This window comes from Camelus ferus, chromosome 10 (assembly GCF_009834535.1).
Source record: "Camelus ferus isolate YT-003-E chromosome 10, BCGSAC_Cfer_1.0, whole genome shotgun sequence".
Taxonomy (NCBI): Eukaryota; Metazoa; Chordata; class Mammalia; order Artiodactyla; family Camelidae; genus Camelus; species Camelus ferus.
The window spans coordinates 57,604,857-57,628,181 of NC_045705.1; the positions used below are offsets into that span (position 1 = coordinate 57,604,857).

General features: G+C 44.0%; 1 protein-coding gene across 5 annotated transcripts in view; it reads right to left on the reverse strand.

Annotated features, from left to right (window-relative positions):
- Window positions 1–17,993, reverse strand: part of CLPB (caseinolytic mitochondrial matrix peptidase chaperone subunit B) — a 127,392-nt gene extending 109,399 nt beyond the window's left edge. Inside the window, exons 1-3 of one of the 5 annotated variants that reach the window (XM_032489284.1) lie at window positions 15,418–15,544; window positions 14,312–14,472; window positions 11,928–11,979 (exon numbers count right to left, since the gene is read on the reverse strand). In XM_032489284.1, the coding sequence (XP_032345175.1) occupies window positions 11,928–11,968 (41 nt within the window). In that variant the 5' untranslated portion in view covers window positions 11,969–11,979; window positions 14,312–14,472; window positions 15,418–15,544. Of the gene's footprint in view, window positions 1–11,927; window positions 11,980–14,311; window positions 14,473–15,417; window positions 15,832–17,974 lie in introns of those variants that run through there. The other 4 variants (XM_032489285.1, XM_006181620.3, XM_032489286.1 and 1 more) reach the window with 4 other exon arrangements.
- Between the last annotated feature and the right edge of the window lie 5,332 nt (window positions 17,994–23,325).

Sequence of the window (23,325 nt, forward strand, 5' to 3'; positions counted from 1 at the left end):
CCTGGAGACCAGTCAGCCTGCCTAGCTGCTGTACCCTCCTGCTGAGTAGACTTTGGAGAATAAACAAGGTTTCATTCAACCAATCAATCAACTGGCCAGACTCTTATCTGTACTGTATACTGAGTGCCCAGGCAGCCTTGTGTGACTAGCTGTGGTGGAGGAAGGAGGAGGTGCCATACACTTAGCTGTGATAGCATGGCCTAGGGGAGGAGACACAGGCATGAAGCAACTGAAGAGAAGGGCAAGGAGGTGAAAACTAAATCTGATACCTTTTGGCTCAGACTTTAAGGCTGTGGGAATTTTCATGAGAAAGATCAAGATGTGCTAGAACAAGAAAAGCACATAGTATGGATTCACATTGGCCTTGGTTTCAATCACAGCTCTACAAGTCCTCACGAGCTGCAGGGTAGAAAGCACTAAACCTGTCTAAACCTCAAGTTTTCTCATCTGGAAAGTGGACATAACACATTCTGTTTTTGTAATACGTAGCAAAGAATGAAGACAATACATATACAGTATCTAGTACTCAGCTTCACAAAGAGTGGGTATCTAGTAAATGACAGTTATTATTACTAGGGAGGGTGAGTGTCTCGAAGAGGAAGGGCTTGAGGTGGGCAATGAACCATGAACAGGATCTAGACAGAAGAACGGGGGGAGTTGGGAGCACTGCAAAGGCTCACAAGTAGGAAAGAGTAAGTTGCACGTTTAAGACTAGAGAAGCCAAGTCTGACTAGAATGGGGGTTCTTGAGACAGAGGGGAGCCAGGCTTGGCTGGCAGGAATGCAGGGGGGAGTGGCTGTCAGTGAAGAGCAGAGTTGAGGGGAGGACAGACAAGAGATCTAGATATGACATTTATCTTCAGGTACCTTGTGGACTCCCAGTCAGGCAGACTGAAATGGTTCTCCCTTGAGCTAGAAAACATCTCCCTGAGCCTGGCAGAGTGCTGGGAGGAAACTGAGACCCAGGCAAGCTCCTCTCTGTTTCAAGTCTTACAACCTCCTCATTTGTAAAATAACGTGGTGGCCCACTTCCAAGCAGGCAATTCTGGGCAAATTACTCAAACAACCCAAAGTTTTGTTTTATCATCTGTGGAATGGGGCTATATTACTTGCACAGTTGTAGGATTTAGTGATTAAAGCCTCATGCGAAGCCCATCACAAAGAAGGCATTCAAAAAACATCGGCCACCAATAGTAATATTTAACAATGTTATTAAATATTATTTTATAATATTTAAAACATTTTATAACATACATATACACACAAAATGTATACAAAATTACATTATCAAAGGAATATGCTATAAAGACTAAATAAAACTGAATATACGTGGGCTCTAAAAAAAAGCATTACAGGTGGTATTTTTGTTTTTCGCTCCACCTTATACTCATTTACCTTGTGTTCATTAGTCTGGGGGTGTTAGTCTCTGAATGTTTACACTAAGAGCTTAAGAAAAATGTAGGGTAAAAATTGAATATCCAGAAAATTCTATCCATTACCTCAATTTATTTTGCTAGTTCAGGGGCAAAAACCTGGTGTAGTTAACAACATTCAGTAACAATCCTATAATGTACTGAGCATCTGTTCGTGCTAGGCACAGCACTGGCTGATTTTTTTCATTTAATTTTCTTATTTAACACTCATAGCAATGGTGTGAGGTAGGTTAATCATCAGCCCACTTTACAGATGAAGAATCTAAGGCTAGAGAGGGTAGGCTACTTTCCCAAGGTCACAGAGCTAACAAATGGCATTGCTGGAATCCAAACCTTGTTTTTCTCAGACTCCAGAGTCCTTATCACCAGGATTCCTGCCAATGATATGAAAGCCTCTTTGGGCAGAACCACTGACAGAGTCACAAGGAGAGAACCACTTGCTGCCATAGGAGGACTTCGGGCCTGGGACCCCTGCTCAAAAGGGAGGAGAGGGAAGAAAGCAGGATGCAGAAGAGCCTCCAAGTTCCAAAGTGAGATTTTCTCAGAAGGCTTTTCAAACAGGACAGGGACAGAGCAGGAACTGTGAGGCAAACTGCTAAAGTGAATCTGGTAAGCCCAGTAACATGTTAGTTGGACTGTTTCTAATATTCTTGGACTTCTCTCTGTTCCTCAGTTTCCTAGAAAATTCTTTGTGAGAAAATCCAACTGGTTCCAGCCATGCTAACAGGATTTGTGTTATGGCCATAATTGAGCTGGGACTTTCAAGAAGCAGCACTTGGGCCACAGCAGTGGTGGTGGGGAGATAGAGCCTGACAGCTGTCCCTGCTGGGGGGCCCTGGGGGACTGCCACTTTGTGGCTTCACTGCCTCAGTGGCTGGATCAGTGCCCAGAAGATGTTGGCACACACAGAAGAAGCTGGTAAGCACTCAGATTGGCTCCTAATGTTTCTCAGCAATCAGAATAGCTGGTGAGCACATCAATCCCTTCCCAATATCCCCTGCTCCCCACCCCCAACTCAGCTGCCACTAATGTTAGAATAAGACAAGGCTCCTTACTATGGACGGCCTCTAATGCCTTGCAAGCCCTGCTTATTCTCTAGGCTCCTGGCACCTCTCTCTGGGCTGCAGTCTCACCCGGCTTTTTCAGAACTTCACACTTGCTATTGTTCCTCCTTCCACAGGGTCTTTGTAAACAAAAGCTCCTTCTGCCAGGAAAGCTCTTCTGATCCTTCTTCACCTAGGTTAACCCCTCTCTCCTTCACTTCGGACTCAAGCTTCCTCTCGGAAGCTTTCCATATATTAACCAGAGGAAATCTCTTAGAGGCTCTCAGGAGTCTCTGCACTATTCATTTCCAGCATTTATTACAGCTGTCATTTCGTATCTGCATGATTAACGTCTGAATAGACTTTAAGTTCCATGAGGCAAGGCCTCTACATTTTTGGGTTACCACTGATCCATCAGGGCCTAGCACACATTTGTTGAATGAATAAACGATTGAACTAATTTTCCATTTTTATGTTATTTTTTTCAAGGGGAGGTCAGTCCTCTGTTTACAGGTTTATTATGACTGTAAATAACTACCACCACCATTTGCCTAACTCTTGCCATTACAAAACACTTTTACAACACTCAGTGAGTATTTGTTAACTACTTACATGAACAGCGATGAACAACAAAGCAATGGTCTGCCACCTCCAAAACTCACAGTATTTTGAGAGAAAGAGGAAAGGAAACAGATCATCCATCCCAAGAGAGGGTGGTAAATACTGTCACAGAGGAAGTACAGTGTGCTACAAGGACCTACAGGTGCGTGGAGGGTTAGGGAAGGCTTCCTAGAAGATGTGACACTGATGACCCAAAGGATGAGTCCACCTGCCTGAACTCTCACAAGATCCCGGGAGGGTAGTCTGGCAAATATCATCAAAGACACTTTATAGCCAAGGTCACTGAAGAAACTAAGGAAATACTGACACAAAGTCACACAGCCTAGAAGACAGCCAACACTAGAGGCTCAGTCCCTGGCTAGGCTCCCTTTCAGGGGCATCCCTCCTTTCCCCAAGCCACCCCAGTAGGCCCTGGCTGCTCTCTGCTCTTGGGCTTGGCCCACCGCCTGACTCTGCTAGGCGTCTGAGCAGCTGACTAGCTGTTTCCACAACTCACCTACCCCTGAAGTTTAGAAAAAGCTACTAATCCAATCTTCCCCAGCTGCCTTCCAGGCAGCAAGCGGGCAGAGACTCATTAAGTCCACACTCCAGAAAAGGTGCCAGGCCCTGGACCACTCTGCAGAATTGCTTGCCTGGAGAGGCGCCACTTGAGTAAGCCCTGGTGTTTCAGTATGTGATCTGGACCCTCCGAAAGGGACTCAGTTTCCCTGCAGAGTTTAGCACTAAGGACTATATTGCTAAGTTCTCACTGGGAACCCTATCAGCAAGATTTAGAAACTAAGACTCAAAAAGAGAGGTTCTATGACCTATTACAGCTCATAGAGACAGTTAGCAACTGTGTCCGAAGTAGAACCCAGGTCTTGTAATTCTAAAAAGCCTGTTCTCTTTCTGTAACATTATTCTACCTTCCAACATCCCAACATTCAAAAAGCCTGTGTGTGTTACACCCTAACATTCAAAAAATCATGCGACGACCTTAGGGAGCACTCATAACAAGCATCAAATTCTAAGAGTGATGCCAGTTAGGCCTTGACCTTTGGTCTAAGATAAAGCTTTTATTTCAACCTACTGCAAGCCACAAGAACATTTACATATTTACTGGTTAAAAGAGCTAGATGTTTTGGTTGCTCTGATGCCATCATTAATATCTTCACATCCAGCCAAAATGATACAACAATCGATAAACAGACAGGCTCTCTGAGGCCCCGAGACAGCCAAATGTATTTACCAGCCAGGGCTTTTGTTAATTAGATAAAATCCCTGGATCAATGTGCAGAACATTTACCTATGCTGTAGCTAAGCACATTCTGGACACCTTAATCCTGGCACATGGACAGCAAGTGCCTCAAGCCCCAAGATGGGGCATCCAGGGACAAGAACCAAACCAAGCCATCAATGAAGAGCTACAATAAATGTGTTTAGCCCTCAACAAAACCCAACTCTTTCTTCTCTCCTGAACTGCAAACTAAATCAGACTTCCCCCCACCCCAAAGGTATCTAATAAACAAATTTTAGCTGGTATGAAATACTTTATTTTCCAAAACCATCAAAACAAAGTGTCAAAACCACTTTTAAACTGATCTTTGAGTTTGAGAGGCAGCATGGTATGTACAGTGGGAAGAGTCAAAAAGACCCATACATTCAACTTCTAGTTGACATCTCCACTTAAATGTCTCATTGGCATGTTAAATCCAGCATGTTCAAAACTGAACTCAATATTCTTCTCCCAACCCAGCCCTCCTCCAGCATCTTCATGTCAGTGAATGGCAACAGCATCAAGCCTGAAAACTGAAATTCATCCTCAACACCTTCTTCTGCCTAATCAACATACCCAATTCTATTCATTCACTCAATGTTTGTATACTGAGTACCAACTATGTATCAGACACTGATACTGCTCTAAACATCATCAAGTTCTGTCTAGCTTACCTCTTCCATTGTTGCTACTGACATCTTAGTTCAAGTTATCACCTGCCATCATCCTCTTCAGTCTGGACTAATCTACTCCAGTCACTTTCAACCAGTCTTACTGCATCCACCTCTCTATCAATCTTGTCTTCATGGAGTAACCTTAAAAATTACAGATCTAGATCACGTCACCATGTATGTCTACGTCTCTCTCTCTCTCTCACACACGCATACTCTTAAAGTTCTTCAATGGTTGCCCTCCGTTCTTAGTGAAAATAAAAGTTAACAAGCTCAGTGTGATATGGTCCTTGCTTAACTCTTCAGTTTCATTTCATACCCTCTCTCATTTACTCTCTAGGGTCATCATATTGGCCTTCTCACAATTCCTCAATTTTGCCACATCTTTTCTTGACTCAGGGCCTTCCACCTACTGTCCAACTCAATGTTCTTCTACCTTTCTCTTCATCCTTCAGAGTTCACTTGAATCTCACTCAGATGCTTTCCCTTACTGATAATATACCCCCACCCCCTACCCCTCCCATACTCAAGGTTAGATTCCTAAGTGTCTTGTATTTCACTTTTTAAAAAAATTTTATTAAGATATAACTCACATACCATACAATCCATCCATTAACAGTGCACAACTCAATTGTTTTTAGTATATTCAAAGTTGTTCTACTTTGACTACTAACCCCAGAATATTTCATTATCCCCAAAAAAAACTCTGGACCCATTAGCAGTCATTCCCTATTCTCTGCCAACCCCAACCGCTCCAGCCCTTGGCAATCACTAATCTACTTTCTGTCTCTAAGGATTTGTCTATTCTGGGCACTTTATATAAATCGAATCATATAATATGTGGTCTTTTGTGTCTGGCTTCTTTCATTCAGCATAATGCTCTCAAGGTTGATTCATGTTATAGCATATATTTATTGGTACTTCATTCCTTTATATTGATAAATAATATTCCACTATCATATTTTTTATTTATCCACTGATCAGCTAATAAACTTTGGGGCTGTTTCCCTCTTTGGGCTATTATGAATAATGCTGTCATGAACATTTACGTTCACTAATGTACATGTTTTGATTTCTCTGGGGTATATATCTAGGAGTCTACTTGTTGGATCCGAAAGTAAGTCCATGCTTAATATTCAGATTAACTGCCAACTGTTTTCCAAAGCAGTTATATCATTTCACATCCCCACCAGCAATATGAGGGTTTCAATTTCTCCACATCCTGACCAACAGTTGCTATTATCTGTCTTTCCGACCCTACTGGGTGAGAAGTCGTATCTCATCGTGGTTTTGATTAGTACTTCCCTAATGCCAATGATGTTGAGCATCTTTTCATGTGCTTATTGCACATTTGAATATCTTCTTTGGTGAAGTGTCTATTCAGATCCTTTTGTCCATTTAAAAACTGGGTATTTTATTGTTGAGCTGTAAGAGTTCTTTATATACTCTGAATATAAATCTCTTAACAGATGTATAACTTGCAAATATTTTCTCCCATTCTGTGGGAGAATCTCTTCACATTCTTGAAAGTGTCCTTCGAACACAAAAGCTTTTAATTTTTTTTTAAAAAATTACTATTATTCTTATTTTCTAATGGAGGTACTGGGGATTGAACCCAGGATCTTGTGCATACTAAGCATGCACTCTACCACTAAGCTATTACCCCAAAGGTTTTTTTAATTTTGATGAAGTCCAATTTATCTACTTTTTCCTTTGGTTTCTTGTGCTTTTGGTGCCATATCTAAGAAGGTCACAAAGATCTACTCTTGTTTTCTTCTAAGACTTCTATAGTTTTAGCTCTTACATTTAGGTCTATGATCCATTTTGAGTTCATTTTTGTGTACGGTGAGGTAGAGCTCCAAATGCATTTTTCTTTCCATTTGTTGAAAAGACAAAATACTTCATTTTGAAGTACGTATAGTTGTAATTGCATAATAACTGCACCAAGAGGGCAGAACTGTGCCAGTCTTGTTCACCACTGTATCTCCAGCACTCAGCCAATGCCTAGCTCCTAGTAAGCACTCATACACATTGGCTGAACTAAGTAATAATTTTATTATTAATAATAAACACTCTATAACTCTATGAGTTACAGGTATCATCATTTCTATGTTACTTAGGCTCATAGAAGTCAGGCAACTTGTGCCTTGTTTTGCTGCTTCTCAATTTTTGACTCACGCGCTCTCTCCTCACCCGGGAAGGGGGTTAATGAGCTCCTCCAGAGAAGGGACTGTTTCTCCTTCCTCACTGTGTTCCTTCCAACACAAATTCAGCTCAGGGCTAGGCACAAAGGACAGGCCGGGCAGATAAGTAACTAAGGGGCAAATGTACAATGCCCTCCATGACCAGGTTCCTACCTGTCTCCAGTCCCTCCTGGCCTCAGACTGTGATCCAGCAACACCAAACAGTCTGTCATTTCCCTTCCTCACCACATACTCTAGGCTGTTTCTTGTCTCAGTGCCATCACTAATGCTACCCCCTTTGCCTGGAATGCCTTTTTCTATTTGCTAAGCAATCCTGATATTTTAAGACTCTGATCAGGTGTCATTTTTCTCTAGGACATTTTCTCTGGTCCCTCAGGTTGCTTAGGGGCATCTGCTAGGCTCCTGTCTCAGCACTGATCACACTGTGTTACTACAGTCTTCCTAAGACTCCTTTATCGAAGGGAGGAATCATGCCTGGCCAAATGTCTCCTGTGCCAGGTATATGACCCAGCATATGACAAGTGCTCAGAAAAGTTTTGTCGAATAAACAAATGAATCCTGGAGAGAAAGGGCAGGCAGTCTGAAGTCCAAGACTAATACCATCAGACTTCCTTCATTTAAAAAAATACTTAGGGGGAAAAAAAAACAAGCAAGCTAGCTAGCTAGCTTGGGCTGATGGGAGTAACCAAGTTAAGCACTCAGCAGAGGCCCAGCTCCCTGCCAGGAGAAGGAAAATGGGTAGAGGTGTAGTCTTTCACGCAAGTTCATTCAGAAGGAAATGTGATCTTCACTGGGAGAACAGGAGGCCTCACTTCTCCCAGCACCCATAGCTCCTCGCATGGCTCAGCCAGAGCCTGAACAGATGTGCCTTCAGTCTGTCCTGTGCCCTAGGTTTCGGGTGAGTGGTTTCTGAGTCCAGAAGCCAGGCTCTGGACTGAGCCCAGGAGTGGGGCCACCTGCTAATGATGCTGACAGGTGGGATTGGGGCCCTGGATTAGGCTTCCACTCCTGAAAAGCCAGCACTGAACATACGAACAAGGTTTAAGTGCCTTGGGGGAAGAAGGAAATGGCTGCCACAAGGGGAGACAGGAGGTGAGGAGGAAGGGAAGAAAAAGGGACCCTTGTCTCCCTCTGATATAGCCAACAGGAGTATGCAAATAAGACTGGATTACCTGCTTCAGGTTTGCTGAAAAGTCTGTAAAAAGCAGCTTTCCCCAAGTGTCACTGTGCTGGAGAAAAGGGTAAGACATGTGGGGAACCAGACCTTGTCCTTGCCCTGGGGAGGCACACAATTCAGTGGTTTAGGTTGAAGTCTAGCCCAGACCTTCTTTCTTTTTTCTTTTTTCTTTTTTTTTCAGCCTAAGCCTTCTTAATATAAAGAGCAGAGTGTGATGAGTGGCAGACCCTTCCCTGCCCTTTAGCCAAGCAGGCCCACACCACACATGGTTAGCCAGCTCCACATAAAGCAGGTCAACAGTCCCCCTACATCAGGGTGGCTGTCCATGAGGACTCCTGATCTGGGCACCATGTGAACCTCGCTGATTTTCCTGTTTGTGGATTGAGTGCCTCCTCAGTGCTGATGTTCAGCCCTGCTTCTTGCATCTGACCTCTAACTTCTCTTCCACAGCAAAGGATTACTCTCCTGCCACAGGCTGGCAAGGCTCCTCCTAGATGACTTGCATATCCTCCCAAACCAGAAGGCAGGTGCGGGGCAAAGGAAGGGTGGATGACACTCAGCTGGGAGAAGTCAAGGAAGGCTTCACAAGGGCCGCAGTACCTGAGCTGAGTCCGGGAGGCTGGGAGGATTTAAGCAGAGGGTAATGAGCACAGTGTACAGACGGCAGTCTCTGTGGAGAGCTCATACCTAGGACCCAGGAACTGCAGATTCCAGAGAATCCTTAAAGAGGATGATGAAGGTCCCCCCACCCCCACGACCTGCCCCTGAGCAGAAGAGCCTCAGATTACTGCCCTTCACTCTCTAGAGCTCTCCCAAGGCTCTGGGAATGGAGAGGGTAGGGAGTCATCAAGGCAGAGGTACACACAGCACAGAGCCGTAGAAAGGGCAAGGGGGAAAGGAGGAGAAGAGGCCAATATTATTTACCTGGTCTGAGTTTTATTCCAAATCTGATATCACTGACCATACAGATTATACACAGGATGACCTCACAATGTATAAACTATGAGTAAATATGTTTTAAAAATTGAGGGGGGATTCTATCCTGCTATTGGTAGGTCTGTTTGGCAGAGCTAAGGGCCAGAACAGATGGAGGAAGAAATTAAGAGTAAAATGAAACACCTGTGCAGAGTCTATGGCGTAAAAAGGCTGAATAAGGACCTGCTGTAGGAATTCGAGAAAGTTTCCTCTGGCAAGGATGGTCAGGTTCTCCTCACCCCCACCTCTAGGCCTAGCTCTATGAGCAGGAAGGACTGTAAGTTGCATGTTATGAGTTTTTTCCTTGATACCAGAGCCTGGGTCACCCTCCACCCCCATCTCCAGTGCCCATTCACTCACTCATAAGCAGGAACTGTTTTAGATGAGAAGGAACAAGGGGTATCCTAATTCAGGCCTTTATCACCTTGGATTTATCTTATTCAAACAGCTTCTTAACAGATCTGCCTTCAGCTTTTCCCCAATTCACTTCATCCTTCACCCTTCGGCATGACCCTAACTGGATCATTTCCCTGTTTATAACCCTCCCATGTCTCCCCCACTGCTTATAGGATAAGAATTTAAAACTCCTAACTAACCATGAGCATTCCAGGCTTTGCGTTTTCCAGCTTTTCTCAAATCACCTTCCCCTTTTCCCCACACCTTGCAACCCTGCGCAACCACCTCAGCAGCAGCAACGTGACACGGCCCCGTGGATAGCCAGCCACTGCTGTCCACCACCTTCGTTAGCTTGCTCCCTGCTCATTGGCTGGGAGGGAAGGTGGGGGCAGGCGGCGAGGTGGTGGGGGAGACTGCTGGGCTGAAGGGCAGGGTCTGTGCCTTGCTCATCTCTGACTTCCTCACAAGGGGTGAAGGGAGATTCTGAGTCATCATGATCAGCAGAGACAGGATAAAAAAAGGCAGGAGAAAAGAAGGTTAGAGACTGGGGACACACCTGAAAGGCCCTGACAGACTCTATCCACATGGGCAAGAGTGAATGTTCTGAGTCACACACACACCATAAATTCAATTACTTTCTGTATTCTTTGGGCAGGGGTTGAATTGCTATTAAGAAAAATGTGTATTTGAAAGAACCAAAATAAACACTTGGGGGCTCAGTGGAACAGGGTAAACTTAGCCTCCCCTTGGTGATGGAAAGGTGGGTTCACAGCACAGCTGCTCTGTACATGTGCTGCCTACCCTGGGTTGCCAGAGGAAAGCAGCAGCCTGGCTGCCCTTAGCAGTTACCAACAGGTGATTCCAGGGTCAGCAAAGACCTGAAAGCAGGGGGCACAGCCCGTTTCCATCCCCTTGCCTCCTTGTACTGCAGCAGAAGGAAACGAGGCTCATCTGTTTCTGGGGGAATGAAGATGCCATGCACAGGCTGCAGTTATGAATGGTTCTTATAACAATAAACTGACATCTGTACTTGGTTTTTAAGATGCATCATTGCATGTTTATTAAACTATTGCTCCATCATATTTATTTGGCTACGAAACAACTCCCAGCCCTTACTTCCAAAAGTGGTTTATTAAAAACTAAGCCTTGAACATTAATACTCAAAAGCACCCTTGAGAATCAATAATAATGCTGCAGATACAATGAAAGGGAATCAAAGCAGTAAGTCTTGGTGGGGGCTGTGGCTGCCTTTCAACACTTTTGTATGTTCAGGCAGCTGGAGCGGGGAAGAGCACCATGGGTGCGCAGAGATAGACTCCCCAAACACTGGACTTCTTGTCTAAACTGTGGACATGGAGACAAGGAAGGGGGTTAGCCTATGGCCACCTAGCTCTATGCAAAAGGACGAGGTTAGGTCTAATGGGAGCCACTAGTGTCACCAAGGATGAATCCCCTGCTCCTAACCAACAGCCCCATACTGATGCCCTAGGTCTGAGCATCCATGCAGGACACAGACTCCACCCTGCCCCTAGTACCAGGCTGAGGCCTGACTTGAGTCCTGTCCCTGGGCAAGAACAAGCCTCACATCTAAATGGCAAGCAGTCACCTTGGGACTAGCTGAGGCGGGGAGGCTGGAGAAACGCAGTCCGCCCCTGGGCAGGGGCCCAGCATGTGCACCCAGCTCTGTAGGCAGGGCTCTCTAGCCCCGGAAGACCTGGCAGAAAGGTCTCACCCAGCTCCCTCCAAATCCCTAACCCTCTCCACGAGTGCCCACCTGCATCCCATCTAGGCAACAAGCAATTACACATGCCAATTCCACAAAGAAACAAGAATAAACTAGAAGATTCAGTGAAGAACCCACAGGATGTAGAGGGGCTTCAAACCATGCCCTGCAAAAAACAAAACAGCTGAAGGATCCAGGGATGTTTGAGGTCAGAAAAAAGACACAGAGGATGACTCTCTACCTTAAAATATCTAAAGGCTGACCTGGTCCAAAGGAGCTCAGGTGACTTGGTGACTACAGAGAAGCTACAGGGTTCAGTTCCCAGCTCAGTATGAGGATTTCCTCCAAAACAGACTCATCACCAGAGGAAGGGGCCCACCCCACTCAGCCCTCCTGTACAGGAGAGCAAGGCTTGGGGTTCAACACTCACCTGCTGACTTCTTGGACATTGTTGGTGCGAGCAGCTTCCATCAGGGCTGCATCTGAAGAGAGAGGGGGCACTGGTCAGATCCCTGGCCAGGACCTACCCCTCAGGGCTGCCTGGAGGGCCAAATGAGACAGTGGAAGTGGAGACATTTCAGAAACATAGGCTTTAACAAGGGAAATGATGCCAAGATATATAAAGAGAAAGCTAGTCATCCCCCGCCCACATAGTAGCCTCTGTTAACTTGTCTTCCACATCTATTACAGAGCCCAAACTCTTCACTGTTCATCCTACAGGTGATCCCGGGAATGTGTTAACACACGTGGGGCCTATGGTAAACAATGTGTGAACTCCTTCACTCTTCATTAGCTATAAAGCTCTGTACGCTTATGTGATTACCACTGTTGTTATTAATCATCCCACTACTTTGTCCCATTTTCTCCCCCACCTTCAGTGTCTCAGCCTAGTTTTGAATCTTGATGTCACAGGTCACAAACCCAGCAGGAGGGACAGGATTAGGAGGAACAGGAAGGGGTGTGAGCACGTCTGAGAGTGGAGAGAGCCTCAACAAGGAGCCAGGAGATCTGGCTCCAACACACTCTGCCCCTCGTTCACCACGTGCTGTGGCAGCCCCTTTCCATCTCAACCCTAGCTTCCCTGGTTATAAAGGAAATAATCCTTGCTCTGACAGCTTCACAAGGATCCTAAGGAAATGAAATGGTGGTTGCAAAATCTGCAAATACCCCAGTGCTAAGCCCAGTGAAGGGAGATCCAAAGCAGAAGGTTCCAGTCTCTGAGGAATCAAAAGGCCTAGCAGGAAGGCAATGCTCAGCCTCGCCTGGCCTAGGCTACCTGCAGGCTGTTGGCACCACCTTGTGGCCATAAGGAAAAATTGCCTGACTCCAAAAAACTCAAGTCAACAGCAGAAGCACAATTCTTTCAAGTAGTCCAATACCAAGCGCCCATGGAGCACTCTATCAGTTGGTTCTGAACTCCATTGTTGGGCAGTGGACAGACATACACAGCCACACCTCAAGGAGCACTCAGTCCAGCCAAGAGACTCACTCACTCAGTAAAACAAGAGAGGAAGCACTGGAGCAGGGTGGAAAGAGCAGATCCAGGCTCAATTCTGACTGTCACTTGCTTGCTATATGACCTGGCCAATTCACCTAACCTCCTGAGCCTCAATTTCCTTTATCTGTACAAGAGGAATAAGATACCCACCTTACTGTGCAGAAGCAAGCCAATTCTGTGGTTCAGACATGCATATGCCTCCACTCCACCCTCACAGCCTAGACTCCAGGGCCAAGTCTTTCGTGGTTATCTCCCCCAGGAAAGACATTATTGTTCTCCAAGCACACACCCAGACAAGCTTGGGCAGCCTCCATCTGGAAGGGGGACAAGCTGTCCTCAGATACTGCTGTATCTACTCCCCACTCACTCTTCAGAAAGAGGTGGCTTCTGCAAGGTCACAGAAGGAGTAAGGAATGAGCTGAGATTAGGAATTCCCAGCTTCTAAAGGGTAGTATCAACTACACTGCACACTGAAGGCCTCAGCTCACAATTTCAAGTCAGGGAATAGGGTAACTGGCAAGTCAGGGGTTGAAACTGGTCATGACTTTGGTCATTACCTATTTTGGTAAACAGACCCTGGTGTCTTTGCTGGGGTTCACATGCCACAAAGTCAAGTCTAGAAACCCCAAGCAACTCTAAGGCAAGATCCTGGACACCTTCCCCAAAACCATCTAAACATACTGGCCTCAGAGCATTCCCTGCTCATCAACTTTGCCCTCAGGATAATTCCAAACCTTCCAAACCCTCCTGCCTGACTTCCAGACCCCATTCCATCTGCTCTCATCTCATTCCAAAGACTACTGTCCTCCAACCAGGCTGTCTACCCTGCTAGCCTCTGTACATGCCATGCTGACCTGAGACTCCTTTACCTTTGTTCCCAAAAAACTTGGCATAGAATATAGTCCAATTCAAGGCACATTTACTGAGTACCTACTAAGTACCAGACACGTTGGTGGACAAACAACGTGAAAGTATTAGGGGAGAGGAGCTAGTATCAACCTGAAATAAGATAAGATGCACTCCCTGCTCTCTTGGAGCTCACAATGTCACTCTCCTTTTCATCTCTTACCTAATCCTTCAGAACTCAAGTTCAAATTCCCCATCCTCCAGGGGCTCTCCGAACTTCCAGGAAGGCTTTCCTGACCCTACTGACCTTCTAATCCCCCAATTACACACTATCAGACCACTCACCAGACCTACAGGCTTAACTGCCTGCACTGTCCCCTTAACTGGCATTGTGTTAAATTAGGACTTCCTCACCTAGCCCAAAAGAAGGTACACAGAGGGTATTCAGAAAAATGTTGGAAGTTACATGCCTAAGTGAGAAAAGTCCTCCAGGGTGCTATTTGAACACCCTTACTTTGCAGACGAGGAAACAGAGGGCCGCTGAGGAGGAGCAAGAGGTAGAACCAAAACAAGATCCCAGGTGTCCTTACTCCCAGTCCAAGGCCCTTCTTTTATAGCTGGCCACATCCTGCTGAATAAACAAATGAATATTAAGGTAGTCCCCCTTTGCCCCAAAGTCTCAGAGCTTGGGATGCATGGAATATAGGAACACCACGTCTCAGTCTTTTCCTGTGAGGAACTGAGAACCTGCATGGCTGGACTCATGTAGACCAGAAGTATGGCTCTATGCCTGCCCTCCCTGTCCCTGCTGGGCTCCACACACCTGGGTGAGATGCCAACCTGGGTCAGCCAGCCCCTGTTGTCGCTCTAGGTCTCTACAGAGCCACTTTATCTTCCTTCTTCTGCCAACTGCTCCACATGGCAAGGTCATCCCACTCCTGAGACCAGGCACAGCAAAGCCCTCAGACTCAGGCTGCTGAACTCCAAGAGGAGTCAAAACACCACCACTGTAAGAGTACTGACAAATCATCCTTCACTGTATAAGTGGGGAAACTAAAGCCAGAAAGGAGCAAGGGGTGAGCAGGGCCAAAGCTGGCACTGAAACCAAGAAACCAAGTCTCTTCCTCCTTTCTTAGGCCACGAGGTGGGGGTGGAGGGGGGGACACGACTTCTCTAAACCATCTAGTGGTTGCCCTTAAAACACATATGGTTTCCTGGAGACCTCTTAAAAGAGGAATTGGACCAGGGGAAACATTAGAGAAGAGGACTATGCTCCCATTTTAGATGTTCAGTCCAATGCTCCCATTGTACAGATAAATCAAGTGATGCTCAAAGAAGGAAGGCTGACCTGTAACTGTATCACCATATAATAATAGTTGTATAATTTGGGATATCACACAACTCAAAGGCACTGAGCTCTCCAGCCCGCCCTGAGACCAGATGATGCCTGAGTCCCTCCAGGACTGAGGCTCTGGTGGTCTAAAATCTATAACCAACTTCCACCCTCCAAAGATACGGAGTCAGGACATTCTCCCCGCCTCTCTCGTTCACGAACCCAAACTGTCCCGATAATCACCCTTGTTGGACGGACTCTTGCTGTAACAATGTACCACAAGCGCTGTGGCCAGGGCCCACACGCCCAATCCGGCCCTGCTGAGGACCCCATTCCAGCTGTCCGGTCCAGAGAGTGTGTCTTCCGGGATAGGAAGGTGTCCCCATGTGGCGGCTGCGAAGCACGGGGTCGCGGTGCGTCCTCTCTGGCGCCCCCCGGTGGCTGCCCCTCCTCTGGTGAGTAAGGCCGGCGACGGTCCAGGGCGCCCCCCGACGGCAGCCCTTAGCCACTGAGACGCTCCGCAGCCGCCTGTAGTCACACTCCGGTCGGTGGCACCTCCGTGGCTCCGGAGCGATGGGGACCTAAGCAGCTGGAGGAGGAGTCGCGGCGCCGGCGCTGTTCTCCTCAGCACCAGGGACCCCAGCATCGTGACAGCTGCTTCGACAACCCCCTGGTGCCGGCCCCTGTGCTGGCCACGTCCAACATGGCTGCCGCGGCGCGTTCGAAGACGCCGTGGAGTGGAGTTACGCACTACCTCACGGGAGTGGTAGTCCACAGTCCCAGATCTTTCCGCAGCTGGGGGAACAAAGAACTACACTTCCCAGAAGGCTGTGGAACGCGTGTCATAATGACTGCCGACTAACAGGAGCCCGGGGCATGTTGGGAAATGGAGTTCAGGCAAGGGGGCTTGACTAGAAGGGAAATACTTAGGTGGGATGCGGCAAATCCCAGAGCCTCCTTGCAAGTTTAGTTAAAACGTGAGACGAAATTTCTGACTAGTGTAAATTAAAAAGGGATATTCAGCAGACGCCAATTCTGAAACATGTTTATTTATTTTAACCTTTTTCTCTTTTCAGCTCAGGACAGCTTTTCAAAAAGTTATCTAGGGTAACCGGTGCACCAAAATAGGAATTCCTTTTCTTTTCCTACGCAAGTTTTTTTCGGTTGATAAGCTGATGCCTTGAGAGGGCTGGGCTTTCATGGGTGCTACCTCATCTCATCCTCATGGCAGCTGCGTGTGGGAAGCTGGGCAAGAACTATTATTCCTGTCTACAGGAAAGGGAATTTAGTCTTAAAAGTGGAAGAATTTGTCAGTAAGTCAATAAATAAAGCTCAAATCTTCTGATTCCAAGCCTCCTCTTCTCCAGACTAAACCCACAGGCAGGCAAAGGAGGAACCTCTTCTTTATGCCAGTTCTATCTCCTGCTCCTGCACTTTAAACTTCACATTATCAGAGCCTTCCCTGACAGTTCTGTTTAAATTAACAATCTTCCTTCTCGCATCTTTCTTATACTGCTATTTTGTCTTCATAACACTTGCCACCTGACACACTAAATGTTTGTTTGGTTTATTGTCTTTCCCCAGTATAAGTAAGTTCCACGGGATAGGGGCTTTGTTTTTTCACTTTAATATCACTAGCACCCAGAACAGACTGGAATGAAAAGAAGCACTCAAATATTTGTTCAGTAAATGGATTACTCTCAGCTTATTAGTGCAGGGAAAATGAGCTTAAGAGTGCAGGCAGACCTGGGTTTCAATTTTGACTCTTGTATTGACTACACGTGTGACTTTGGACAAACTTCTTTGCCTGATTGTTAATTTTCTCATTATTATCAAAGATAATGATATCTACCTTCAAGACAATCGGTTGTATTAAATGAGATAATATGTAAACCACCACTGTTCTTGGCTCACAGTAGGTCTTCAAGAAATGGCAGTTACTGTATTCCCTGCTCTAAGGGTTTATTGTATTCCCTACTCTAAACTTCTTTAGGGCAGAGACGGAGTTTCTCATTTCCTCATCCCTTAATAAACGCACTCAGCAAATAGCTGTTGAATGAGTCAATATTTTGAAAGTACTCAATAGTCAAAGCATTTTGATCTTCCTATTTTAAGAGATTCCCAGGATATCTTGTCTTTTTAGCCACTCTCTTCACTATAGCAGCTTCTCCCTCCCAACTTAAGAGTTGGCCACAGGAGGAACAGCAGTCCCTGAGCTCCCACTACCAGGCTGGTCCAAGACAGAGTGCATCTGAGTGTGGACAGTTCAAACCCCTGCTGCAGACACATTTCAGGGCCCTTCAGTTTACTTAGACCTGCATAATTTTCAAAGCACATACCCATTGATTCTCTCATTTGATTTTCACAAATAACATCCATGAAGGGAGCAAGGCAGGGTTGAATCACTATCAGCATTTGGTAGGGAGTACTGAGAGCTTAAACGATCAACGTCTGGCTGAGTGGAAAGTAGTAGGGGAGCATGAGAGAACACTCACTAGAATCAAGCAGGACTCAGTGACTTCTCCATCTTCAATAACCAATTCAAAACCCCCTAGGTCACAGTGGTGACGTTTTAAAAGATCTTCAACTAGGGATGACTTCCTTCTGGTCTGCTTAGAAAGCAAAGATTTATGTCAAGTTCCAGTTACCCTACCTGGGTCCTAAGCTTCTGGCTCTTGGGTTAGGGGACAGAGAACTCCAGCTTTTTTTAGTTTGTAATTAGGTGACTAGGGGAATACTGGAGTGGGGTTTAGGAAGAGGTATAAAGTGAAGGATCAATGCAGTTGCTGTGGTCACCTACCTCCAGAGTAGAGTTGGAGACCATTCTTCTGAGGAAAACACTATTCCTGAAAAACAATGTTGTGGAAAAATGTGTTACAGCTCAGAGTTACAGCTCAGTTGTGACAGCAACCTGGATCCAGGCCAGAGACCAAACAGCACTGGGAGAGTTCAGGTTTATTATGCCAGCAGGCCCAAATGAGTTTATACTTTAAGGTCTGGACCTCCTCTGTAGGGTTACACAGGCCTTTTATAGGCTGCCAGTTTTACACTTTGCAACATCATATGCAAATAAGTACAACAGAAGTTGACCAACCAGGAACAAGCTTTGTAGAAATAGACCAATCAGGAGTAAGCTCCATGCAAATGAAACACTACAAATGGACCAATCAGAAGTTAGGGAAGTGGACCAATCAGAAGTGAGAGTAATAACCAATCAGGAGTGAAGGAAATAACCAGTCAGAAGTGAGCTCAGGGAACCAATAGAATTCTAGGTGTAAGTTAGCCGCTTTAGAGGCAAAAAGTGAGATAAAGCCTCTGGGCCAGGGAACCGGACGGTGCTTGGAGGGGACCAGTGGTCCTGCCTAGGGGTCCTGCTGGTCTTTTTATGGGGCTTCCCGCCTCAACAACAACACATATTTTTTAACAAATAATTTATTAGATAGTAGATAATGAAAGCTGAGTTTTTCACTGTTAGAGAAAGAAATTATAAACAAGGAAAGACAGAAAGCTAAAACGAACCTTGTGGTATTGGATTGGAATTAGGGGGTATCAGTATAAACTCAAGGTTTTAAATATATACAGATAGATCAATACAGAATTACAGATATATAAATATGTATGGGTTAGTACATTCCACATGTTACCTCTCTCTGTCTCCTGAGAGGGTCTGGAAGCAATGATATCTTAAACACTGAATACACCTAGCACCCAGATCTAAACACTGCCGTCCAATAAAAAGAACCAGTTCTCCTTGGAGAAATGGTTATTTTCAGGACTGGGGCAGGGAAACTATGAGATGACCCAGGACTATCCTGTGTGCCAGAAAGTAAGCAAAGAAAAACCCGATACAGGCTTGTGAAAGGAACACAGGAGCCAATTTGAAGGAGCTCCTGATGACCAAAGCTGGACCAATTAGATAAAAAATGATAGTATGGGAATTTCATCCACAAAGTAAAACAAATATCATGAGGCCATACTGATATAAACAAATATATAAATAGATAAATGGGGGAGGAGTTGGGGAAAGAGACAGCTCTTTCTTACAGTAGAAACTGAATTAACATAAGAAGTTAGAAGGAAATAGAAGTCACCATTAGGGAAATGCCACAGTTATAAATATTTCAGGCAAGATCCATAGATGATGCTAAAATTAGTGGGTAAAAGTTTGAGGACAAATAGGACTTGTAAAGTTTCCAAGTATCCCCAGCAAGATACTTACCAACTACAAAAACTTTATGGTAGAGAAACCATGGAGACATCAACTTAACGAAGTGATTAAGGTAAACATTGCCAGTAATAAGACACAGGCATCGTGAATCCCTTGATATGATGTACTGAGAACAAAATATCATTTTTGTGGCATTCTTGCCAAGAACACATAACCTTACTCCAATCATGAGACAACATCAGACAAACCCAAAATGAGAGCCATTCTACAAATAACTGATCAATATTTGTATTAGTTTTCTATTGCTGCATAACAAATCACCATAAATTTGGCAGCTTAAAAGAACACTCATTTAATATCAGTTTCTGTCGGTCAGGAGTCCTTTGTTCAGGGTCTCACAAAACTGAAATCAAGGTGTCTGCTAGCTGTATTTGCATTTGAAGGCTCAACTAGAGAAAAGTACATTTCCAAGCTCCCCTAGGAAATCATTCCCTAGCACCTGTAGGACTGAGGTCTCCATTGTGTTGCTGGGTGTCAGCAGATGGGGACCGCTCAGGTCTTTGCCATGTGACCACCGCCTTGAACCCACTCACATTTACAATCTCTCTGATGACAGGAAGGGCCCCATCATTTTTAAGGGCTCACCTGATTAGGTCAGATCCACCCAGGTAACCTCTCTTTTGATAAATCAGACAACTGATAAGTAATGTAATCATGGAAGTGACAGCTCTTCATATTCACAGTTTCTTCTTGCCCTCAAAGTGTGTATAAGGCATGCACTCCCTGAGGGAGGAATCTTAGGGGTCATCTTAGAATTCTGACTACTATGGTGCTCTTCAAAAGTGTCAAGGTCATGAAAGATAAGGAAAGACTGAAAAGCTGTAACATACTGGAGGAGATTAAGGAGGAATAAAAACTAAATACCTTGTATGGTGGTGGATAGGATCTGGAGGCAGAAAAAAAATTCATGGAAAAATAGTGATTTTTCAAGTAAATTCTATTGTTTGGTTAATAATATTGTACAAATGTTGATTTCTCATTCTGAATCACTGTCCTGTGGTTATTTAAGATGTTAACAATGGGAAAGTAGAGTGGGGGATATAAGTGAACTCTTTGTACCATTTTTGTAACCTTTCTGTAAGTCTAAAAAGAATTCAAATAAAACATTTTTAAAAAGGAAATGTAATTCAGTCTAATTTCTTCCTCAGATTAAGTTGGTAGATAGGTTAGGTAGGGGAAATGGAGAAGAAACTGATGTGCATCAAGGATCTATTTAGTAGTCCAGTCAACAAAATATTTACTGAGCATCTTTACTGGAGTCAACTCCTTGAGGGTAGGGTCCATGTCTTCCTCATTTATGTATCCCAAACACCTTGCACAGTATCTGGCACAGAGAAGGCATGTACATTTTCATTGAATTGTGACAATAAGATGGGATTTTGCCCCCCATTTTACAGGCAGAGAAACTGAGATTTAGAGAGATTCAGTGACTTGTCCATGTCATACAACTAGTGAGTAATGGCTTTACAGGATGCCAGTCTAGTCTGTGTGATTCCAAGGCCTACTTCCTCCACCTCATGCTGCTCTCCATCTTGGGTGAAGGGTCATTCAGTTCAAAGAGCACTGTATCATATGAATTAACATACAAAATTTGCATGATTCTTTTGAAGGTAAAATATACTAGTTTTCAAAGAACCTTCATGTTGCATGGATGATGGTGGCTAGAACACCAGATCTTTTCATAGTGTTCCAGTGGAAACACTCACGAACACTTTTTCCCTAGAATTTATATGGTCAACTAACAGCAGCAAAAGATACAATTTAAAAATAAGGTATTCTTTCAAATATCAAGAGTGACTGATAAGTAGTCCATTTTGGTTAGCCTTAATGACTCAAAGATCTTTTAAAATATATTTAGTATCACAACCTAAATGTCCATTGACAAATGAATGGATAAAGAAGTTGTGGTATATTTATACAATGGAATACTCCTCAGCCATAAAAAAAGAATAAAATAATGCCATTTGCAGCAACATGGATGGACCCAGAGATTATCATACTAAGTGAAGTCAGAGAAAAACAAATACCATATGATATCACTTGTATGTGAAATCTTTAAAAATGACACAAATGAACTTATTTACAAAAACAAAACAGACCCACAGCAATAGAAAACAAATTTGTGGTTACCAGAGGGGAAGAGGGGAGGAAGAGATAAATTAAAGGAGTTTGGGATTAGCAGGTACAAACTACTATATACAGAACAGATAAACAACAAGGTCCTAACTGGGAACTATATTCAATAGCTTGTAATAACCTATATAAAAAAGAATATATATATATGTATAATAGAATCACTATGTTTTACACCAGAAATTAACACAGCATTGTAAATCAGCTATACGTCAATAAAAAATAAAAAAATAAAATTTTAAATATGTATCTAGTACCATACCTAGGGGTCAATGATAGGGTCTGGAGACACAGAATCTACTTCCTGTGGATCCTACTGGATACTGTCATACTCCTACCTCACTGCCCACTCTCCCACAGCTCTTCTTTGAATAAGTGAGATGAATGGACTTTTTAGTAATAATAGCAGCTAAATTTTATTAAAAATTTACTATGTTCCAGCCACTGTGCTAAATAACCTACCTGCAAGTATTATTTATATACTCAGATAAGTTTCTCCCAGATTTTGCTGGATATGTTTTTTCATGCGATCTCTTTAGTTGATGAATGCAAAATACCCCAGTGATAGCATGTAAACCACATCTGAGAAATCTTGGAGAAACTTATCTAAGCATCTTACGAAAAGAGAAGTTGATAGCTACTGAATGCTGAGATTTATTCTGAGTCAGGCACTGTGCTAATGAACACTCTGTATGAACAAATATTTCTTACATTAACCCTATGAGTTAGGTTTGTCTGACTCAGAGCCCAAACTCTTAGCCATTACACAACTTGCTTTCCTGAGGAAGGAAACGTGTGTGTGTTTTGTGTCTGTGTGTGTACGGGTGTGTATGAAAAATACTCTGCATTATTTTTTCTCAAACACATTGCACAAGTTCCTGTATTAACAAATAGAAGATGGTGAATATAATTTAATCTTTTCCTGATGATAAAAGTTATTGCTATCATGACAGATTTTTTGGTACCATATTATAAATGTAGAAATCTTAAGCACTAACTCAAATCATGCATGGAAAATATTTTGCTGAATAAATCTCTTCTATCACCTCCTTTTCTTCTCATGCCTCTTTCCCACAAAATCAAAGTGTAGTATGTGGCCTGTGGGCAGGGTAACATGGCTACTTTTTATGCTAAAGATGAGAATTTTGTTTATGATAAATCTGCCATTTTCTGTAAGTAGGGAAAAGATGAAATCTTTACTAAATGGTGTTGGGACAACTGGGTGGCCAATCGGAAAAAATGGATTTCTATCTTACCCCTTCCACCAAAATAAATGCCTACTGAATCAAAATATTGAAATGTGAAAAAGACAAAAATTCTAGAAAAAAACAAAGTAATTTTTAAAAATGACTTTGAAGTACAGAAGCTTTCTAAGCATGACACAAAACTTGGAACCCACAACAGAAAAGACTGATATATTTGACCCCATAAAAAATAATTCTGGGAGACGGTGTAGAGAAAAGGGAACCCTCCTGCACTGTTGGTTGGAGTGTAATTTGGTGGAGCCACTATGGGAAATAGTGGGGAGATTCCTTAAAAAACTAAAAATAGATTTACCATATGACCCAGCAATCCCACTCCTGGGCACATATCCAGACAAAACTCTAATTTGAAGTGATACATGCACTCCAATGTTCACAGCAGCACTATTTATAATAGCCAAGACATGGAAGCAATCTAAATGTCCATTGACAGATGACTGGATAAAGCAGATGTGGTATATACATACAATGGAATACTCCTCAGCCATAAAAAAGAATAAAATAATGCCATTTGTAGCAATATGATGG